Raw genomic sequence first — 8,453 nt, 5'->3', positions numbered from 1 at the left:
TTTTATTACAGCAGCACTGGACAACTAAGATAGGTATTATTTTTATTTTATTAAATATTCAGGAAAACTAATGAGCAAAAACTTTATTTTTAAATTTTATTTTTTTTGAGGTTATAATTTCATAAACTCTGGGAATTAAAAATATGCAAGGATTCTCAAGTGCTCATTTTATTTTCAAATTCTCCTTCAGCCAAGACTGGCTGCAGAGCAGTCGGTTCTGCTTTGCATGCCTTTTAATCTTGAAATTCAGAGAACTGGTTTCTTTTTTTTCTAATTTTTTTTCTTTCTAAGTCCTACTCTTCACAAGGAAGCCAGAAGTGTGACAGGAAGGTGTGATTTTTAATTTACACCAGAGCCTTGCAAATAATGACTTTTCACACCCTGCTCTTGCAGCTTAGCCTAGGGGAGGAGTTCTGTGGCTACTGTTATCCAAGCAAATTAAATCCACCACTGTAATCCAGAAAGACATGTCTTCTATATTTAACCCTTGTTTTCAGTTTGTTCAACTTGGTATTTGTGAATACTTAGGAGAAAGTGGCTTATTGCTTTGAAGTATACTTGTTTTCTAGGAAATGATATTTGAAGTCTGTTATCTTTCCACATTGCCAGATATGAAATGGTAAACACATTTATTTTCCATCTTTCTGACCATGACATTAGAAATGGTAACTTATTTAAATACACACAGATGAAAAATATAATAATATGTATATTTTAACTTCCAGCAGTAAAATTTAAGGAGCTCTGGTGATGTATTGCCTAAGGCATTTGACTGCTAACCAGGAGGCTGGCTCTTCAAACCCACCAGCCACCCACAGAAGGAAGACTAGGCAATCTGCTTCATAAAGATTCACCACCTCAGAAACCCAAAGGGGGTCACTATGAGTTGGAATCAACTCTATGGCAGTGAGTTCTTTTTTTTTTTTTAGCAGTAAAATTTAAATACATAACCTAATAAATGCTTTTCTCTTTCCTTAATATTCCATTTCTCCAACAGCAGCTTTTTAACTGTCTTTATAGAAGGATAGTATCTTACTTAAACAAGTAAATCTGTATCACTTCATATTGCAAGGAGAAATTGAAAAGTAATGTTAAGAGATTAAAATGATCTAAAATTTTGTCTCCCTCCAGTGCTTCAAACCCCTTTGAGTTGAATTACAAAAACAGGGGATAGGCTGCCCAAGGGAAAGGGAAAAAATTGTTGATGAAATTGATGTACTCACTTTGAGTTTTCTAAGTGGTACAGAATAGTAGAATGTAAAAAACAACTGAATAATTAAAGCTTCATTTTGCAAACCCTTATACATGTTTTATACTTAGAGAAACACTGAAGTATTTTAAGTTTTTCCCATTTCGAATTTCCCCAACTGATCTTTTTAAAAGAAGTTTTCAATCAATATACTGGTCTTTCCTAGTTATTTTATCAATTATAATAGTGCTCATAAAGGTTGAGAAGTTAACGGAATACGTAACAGTATTATTGGAAGTAAGGAAAGAAACATTCCGATTCTCCTGATAAATTTGGCTCCCAAAGGGTCTTCCAACAAGTTAGGTCAGGTTTCAGGTTCCACCCTCTGGTGAGAATTAGCATTTCCAGGTGGTAAAACTCACCTGGGGATCTTGTTAAAATGTAGATTCTGATTCAGTATATCTGGGGTGGAAATGCAAATTCTCAGCAGGGGCTATGAGCCTTATTTCCAATTTCCTTCTCTTGAGAAACCCAAAGCAATCTGAAGTTACAAGCTTTTTTCTAGCTGGGGAGCAGCAAGGAGTTAACCAGCCTTGGTTTACTGAGTATCTCTGTCAGCCTTTTTTATCTGATCCTTCTCTTTCTCCCCCGCCCCCCCCCCTTTGTAAATGTCAACTACTTCCTGATGAGCCTGGTAGTGGTGAATTTCACACCTTTCTTTTCTTTGTGAAGAAACCTGAGTGTTAATGGTAGGGGATTGGGTGCCCTTGTGTGTTCCTGGCTGGCTGTTAGTAAAGCTGAGGGATGCCTGTGGAAAAAAAGTAGGAGAAGGTGCAGAAATTTGAGAAGGGAGACTGGGAGACAGGTTAAAATTGGTCTTACTTAAAAAATGAGTATTTGTTTTATAGTAACTCTAAAAATAGCAATGTTAAAGAAGCTTAATATTGAGAATGAAAAGGAGTCTGGTAAAGACGGGAAGTGAATTCGAAAGCTGAGTCTTAAAAAAAGAAAAAAGAAAAGCAGCAATCAGAAAGAAAAACTGAAGAATCCTTCTCCGACCTTTTATTCTACAGGTGTATTTACAAGACACAGCAATGGAAGCTTGGTCAGTTGATCAGGTCTGCAGCTGGTTGGTGGAGAAAAATTTAGGAGAGCTAGTGCATAGATTTCAAGGTGAGTTGTTGACTGTTGCAAAAATTTTAATTGAGCATCCTTGATATTTGGTGAGTGCCTTCTGTTACTAACATTGCTTTTGTTGCCTAATGTCTGTGTGCCTGTGAATGTGGATATGGGTTGGCTCCAGTAAGAAACTTCCCCCACCTTTTCTTCTTTATTGACTTGCAGAGTTTGATTTGACCCCTAGCATCCACAGGAGAATATGATATTTCAAGAAGAATGCAAATAAAATAAAATCCTAAGAACTCTTTAAGTACATATTTGATATCTGTATTTTTTGTATTGCTTTTGTCCTTAATGCAGAATGCATTTTGTTCAGTGTTAGATTTAAAAGCGTTGAAGATTGGCTGCGAGGTCCCTCATGGAAAAACTGTCTCTTAGGAAGAATCAAGAATGGAGAGGGAATTTAATGTGGAAATAAAAAGTGTTTATTTTTGTCTCCATGCCCTGATACTTCAGAAGCAGATGTAGATTTGGAATCATGTCATAATCAGTTTCATCTTTATAAAAAAACATCTCTTTATAAAAAAAACAGGTGATTTTTGTAACTCTAGAGGAGTTTAGGTGAGTCTTTTTTTTTTTTTTTCCTTAAACTTTTTAGTGTGATTCACGTGAAATTTTACATAGCAGCTTGCTTTGCCATTCATAGAGGAGATTTTTAACCAGAAGTGATTTTTACCTCTTCAGAGTGCTGGTGTTTTGTAGTGTTTACTGGGCAGTTATGTAGAAAGTTTTTTTTTTTTCTTTCTTTTTCCCAGAGGAAGAAGTAAGTGGGTCCGCTCTTCTAGCACTTAATGATCGGATGGTTCAGCAATTGGTAAAGAAAATCGGGCATCAGGCTGTTCTGATGGATCTAATTGAAAAATATAAGCAGAGTAGTCAAGGGCTGAGGTCGCCCGGAAGCCGTGGGGAAACAGCCCTGGTAAGGCAAACAGAAGCAGCCCCGGAGTAAGTATATTTGAATGAGCTTAATTTGGATTCTCTGCTTTCCCAACAGTCCTTTAGACATGAATATAACATGGAATTGAGATGCACATCTCTTTGGAAACTGTGACCATTTCCAGCTGGATTGTGTGTACGATATTTCTGATATTTATATAAATGTCAGTTTTTCTAAGTTTTATGAATCAAGGTACATTTTGTTTTTAATTAATGGAAGAGTTGCTTAAAACAAATTGTTGACCACTTTTTTAATGCTGATTTCAATTGTTAGGGAAGTCCTCTAAGCTGGGAGTTCCTATGTAAAATGCTCTGTAGGAAGCAGCTGAAGTATACATAAAAGGGAAGCTGGAAAGGACTCCTGTAGCTTAGTTTTTTAAAAGTAGAGTGTGGTAGAGGCATTTGTGGCCACTCCTTTGCTTTTCCTAAAACTAACTAATTTATGTATCTATCACCTATCAGTCTATCCAACCATCTAATTTTCCTTTTTCTGCTAAGGATACCTTATAGTAACGAATTTATATTCTTCTCTAGAGACAGTCACAATAGAATGTGCAAAACAGTTGCCACAATGAATTTTGTAATTTCTTAGCAGTATCCCTGGAATGCTAAAAACTATGATAGCATCCCACAAAAATGATGTAGAAAAAATTGTGGTGGCAGATAAAAAGCTTTGAGGTTTTGGGCCTATTTTTAGTCATTTGAGTTCTGCGATGAAAAGGGATGATGATAGGAATTAGCAACCATTTAATCCTACAAATCTGTCTCCTAGGAACATTTCAGACATTCCCATTTCAGTTTAAAATGTTCGAGACATTTTGCAAAGTTTCCGTTGTTGGGTGCTGTCGAGTGGATTCTGACTCATAGCGACGCCATTTGACAGAGGACAACTGCCTCATAGGGTTTTCTTGGCTGTAGTCCTTGTGAAAGCAGAAGTCCAGGTCTTTCTCCCCCAGAGTGGCTGGTGGGTTCAAACCATTAACCTTTCTGTTAGCAGCTGAGTGCTTAACTGTTGTGCCACTAGGGCTCCTTTTGTTTAAGGTTTCTAAGGTTAATGGCTACAGACCAGTTATTCGTTAATTTTTAATATTGTGGTGTTTAATGAAATGCATTCTATGCTTTTACTTAAATTTCTTTTTCTTTCTCCTTGAAGAGCAATAAATATTTAAAACCTGGCTAGCTTCTGATTTATTTGAGGAATTTCTCCTACACTTTGTTTTGACAACATCTCCTAACATTGTTTTGACTTATCTAAATAAGAACACAAGGAGTATGGGTGACAAAGTGGTTAAGTGCTCAGCTGCTAACGAAAAGGTTGGCAGTTCAAACCCACCAGGCACTAGGTGGGAGGAATATCTGGCAGTCTGCTTCTATAAAGATTACAGCCTTAGAAACCAGATAGGGCAGTTCCAGTCTGCCTTGTAGGGTTGCTGTGAGTCACAATGGACTTGAAGGCAATGAGTTTCATTTTTTTGGTTTATATAAACAAATAGTATTCTACATAGGAATTTTGAAGAAGTTTCCATTACATGTTTTTACCCTGTTCTACCAAAGAAAGGGTGTGAACCTCTAAGAGAGCTTAAAGTAGCTTCCCAGCATTCTTGTAGGAATAGGACTTTTGGGTTGGAATTTTCGCTTTAGTTGACTGGAATCTTGATGCTGCCTTAGGCACAGCTTGGGAACAAAACAAAACAAAACAAAACCGGGCAGTCTTGTTTCCACTGCAAATCAGTTTGTAATGTTTTCTAGTAAATGAGAGCTGGCTGGACTGCTGGGAAATCTGGGCTTCCTTCCTGGTTCTACTGCTGATTGGATTGATTATATTAAATGTTGGCATTACTCTTTCTTCTTCTGAAGGCTGTGAAAAGTAATACAGTTGTTGTTAGAGTCTCATCATCTTTGAGCCTCCTCTTTCTCCTGGATCAAATAATCCTGGCTTGAATATTAAGCTTCATTAACCTGGTTAAGAAAATCAGTTTCAAAGCTAACCAAGACTTGGAGCACAGCTGCCCAGGCATTTGTGAGAAGGGGCTATTGAACTCTATCCAGAAAGTAGCAGCTCACTTTAAAGATGATGATGTCTTGCGTTTAGGTTAAATTATCATGGTATAAGGGAGCCCTGGTGGTGCAGTGGTTAAGCGCTCAGCTGCTAACTGAAAAGATGGCTGCTCAAAACCACCAGTTTTCTTTCTCTTGATGAGAAAGATGTGGTTCTGTAAAGATTATAGCCTCAGAAATCCCATGGGACAATACCCTATCCTATAGTTGAAATCGATGTGACAGCATTGTTTGTTTGTTTGTGTTTTTAATATCACAACTACATGTAGGATGAAAATTCTTATTTGTTGTTTTTGGAAAGTCATAATCTATTGTCAAGTGAGAATCATGATGATAGAAGGAAACATGAAAATATGCTATTTAATTAAGCCCTATCAGAAAGAGAAGGAGCTCTGGTGGCCTAGTGGGTGAGGCATTGGGCTGCTAACCGGAAGGTCAGCAGTTCAAACCTACGAGCTGTTCCATGGAAGTAAGATGGGGGATCTGCTTCTGTAAAGATTTATTGCCTTGGAAACCCAACGGGGATCGATATGGGTCAGAATTGACTTGATGGCAGTGAGTTTGGTTTTTTGCTTTATCAGAAACAGCTTAACAAAGAGAGGTAACTTGGCATAGTAGAAGGAACCCTGAACCTCGGTAACAAAATGCTTCACACCAAGCAATGTTCTGCCACCAGATACTCCCCTAACATTGGAGATTTTGCTTGACTTTTCATAGTTTCAGTTTCCTCAGCTGTAAAATGAGGTGGACAGAATAAATGTACTTAAGACCCCTTCTAGGAGCTCTGATGGTGTAGTGACTATGGCATTTGACTGCTAACCAGAAGGCTGGTGGTTCAAACCCACCAGCCACTCCACAGAAGGCAGATTGGGTTGGGCAACCTACTTCTGTAGCGATACCACCTCAGAAACCCAAGGAGGGGTTGCTCGCTTTGAGTCTGGATCTAAGAGTCTATACTGGTATTACAGATCTGGAAGCTTGGTTTCAACTTGAGTGCAAATTCTATTTGATTGCTAATGATTGCCTAGTGTGTTATTTTGAAAAGATTTGTAAGCCACATCTGGGCAGGATGTTTGACATCCTGTTAAGATTTAGGCAAATGATAGTATTGTGCAATAACTGTATTCGCAGTTGCTACTTCTCTTGTTGTTCTTGTTGAAGTTGGTAGAAAAATCACTGGGCAGGAAATTGGGAGAACTTAAAGTCCTGGCACTGCTGCTAAAAAGCTTGTGGACAGCCTTGACCAAGTTGGTTTCCCTTCTGAGTCTCATTTGCATCACTCAGAAAATGAGGAAGTGTGGTTCTAAGACAATGAGATTTCACAGATAATAAAATGCCCCCAAAATAGCAGAGCATGGAGGTCAGGTCTGACATAAACCATTTTATATTTCCAAATAAGAATACTAACCAAAAATTCAATTGTTACCATCATTTCATAAAGAAAAAGGTAATCTTAGCACTAATAATTGCAGCATAGACTAGCGAAAACAGCCTTCTGAGCTGGCATATGGGAACAGTTGAGCAAGGTGACCCTGGAAGGTCCTTCTTTCAGTTCTCTAAGTCATGAGTCTAATGTGGAGTTTGGAAATGAACCCAGATTATAATGTTTGCTATGTGCTGATGCAGCCTTCAGAGTCACAGTCAGATCGGTGGTAATAACTCCTCTTGAATGGTCACTGACCCACATTTTAGACTCTGTTAGGCACTACTGACTTACACTGTGCTTTCTTTGTGACAGGTATGAACAATCTGCCAGTCCAGCCAGTTACAGGGAGCAGAAGCTATCTTTCTATCCAGTAGAAAACCTTGTTAATGGAATGATTGACCAAAGAGTACTGAAACCGAGGTGGGGATGCCAACTTTAAAACATTTCAAAGCCAAGTGATAATATTCTTGTGCATCTATTTATTTATTTACTTATTTATTAGATTTCACGGGTTAAACGTATTTCTAACTTTAACTTTTTGGAAAGAAAAAAAATTTATTTTTAGCAAGTGATCAAGGTATTTGGTAAAAAAAAAAAAAAAGGTTAAGTTTTCTGATCTTTGTTTGGAAAAGAGACATTTCAAAATGATATTTCATGTCTTTGAAGTATATGTTCTTAAAGAAGAAGAGAATTTCTCTGTTGTGAACTGTCCGTGGTGGTTGATATCAGCCACAAAGATGGAATTTGTTCAGTAAATGTTATCCTTCCTATAGAACATGCCTTTGGTGGAGACTTTTTGTGTTTGTGAATTGTGTAATTTTTATTTTTTTATCTTAACTGTTCCTGATAGAGGCACTATTTTGGGACTCTGTTTCTGCACTAGATTTTATAAAGTGGGGTATTTCATTATATGAGTTACACTGAAATGATGGATAACTATAGAGTTAAAAAACTAGATATGGAAAATGGAGCTCAAAGTCCTGAGGATGGTCATAGCTACCATGTGGCCTAGGAGGTCACAGCAGCCTTTAGAGCATTTCATGGCCAACCAGCCAATGTGGCTTACATTACTCCTGAGACATACTGTTTTCAGTCACTAATGAGCAAATGCTTTTCCTTAAATGTACTATCTTTTTTTTTTTTTTTTCACTTGATTGTTGTTGTTTCTCTTGTTGGTGTTCATTTGTTTTTGGCATCAACTTTATTGAGAGATGATTCATGTATCATACAGTTTATGCATTTAAGTGTATAATTCAGAGGCTTTTTATATATTCAGAGTTGTGCAACCATCGCCACAATCAATATTAGGATGTTTTGAAATCCTGCATCCAGTAGTACTCACTCCTCATTCTCCTTCTCTCCAACCCTAGGCGGCCACTGATCTGCTGTCTCTATTGATTTGCCTATTCTGACATTTGTATAAGTGGAATCATACAATATGTAGTCCTTTTTTTTGTGTGTGTGTGATTTGGGTGAAGATTTACAGAGCAAATTCACTTTCCATACAGCGGTTCACATATATTTTGTCTCATGACATTGACCAAAGTTTACCACAATGCAACAGCTTCCCTCCCACTTCCTCCCCATAGTTACCTCTTCCCTGTGTCCATCCCTCCATGCACTCCTGTCCCCTGAGCTGTCTCCCTGTGCATAAGCATCCTTCTT

At 37.7% G+C, this 8,453-nt stretch overlaps 1 protein-coding gene across 1 annotated transcript in view; it reads left to right on the top strand.

Annotated features, from left to right (window-relative positions):
• The first annotated feature begins 2,268 nt into the window (after positions 1-2,268).
• SAMD3 (sterile alpha motif domain containing 3) overlaps positions 2,269-8,453 on the top strand; it is a 70,705-nt gene continuing 64,520 nt past the window's right edge. Inside the window, exons 1-3 of the mRNA XM_007947385.1 lie at positions 2,269-2,362; positions 3,124-3,313; positions 7,101-7,208. Of these exons, the coding sequence (XP_007945576.1) occupies positions 2,284-2,362; positions 3,124-3,313; positions 7,101-7,208 (377 nt within the window). The 5' untranslated portion in view covers positions 2,269-2,283. The remainder of the gene's footprint in view (positions 2,363-3,123; positions 3,314-7,100; positions 7,209-8,453) is intronic.

Source organism: Orycteropus afer, unplaced genomic scaffold (assembly GCF_000298275.1).
Source record: "Orycteropus afer afer isolate SDZICR_OR568_19922 unplaced genomic scaffold, OryAfe1.0 scaffold00182, whole genome shotgun sequence".
Taxonomy (NCBI): Eukaryota; Metazoa; Chordata; class Mammalia; order Tubulidentata; family Orycteropodidae; genus Orycteropus; species Orycteropus afer.
Note: the sequence above shows the minus strand (reverse complement) of the source record. Positions and strands in the feature narration are given on the sequence as shown.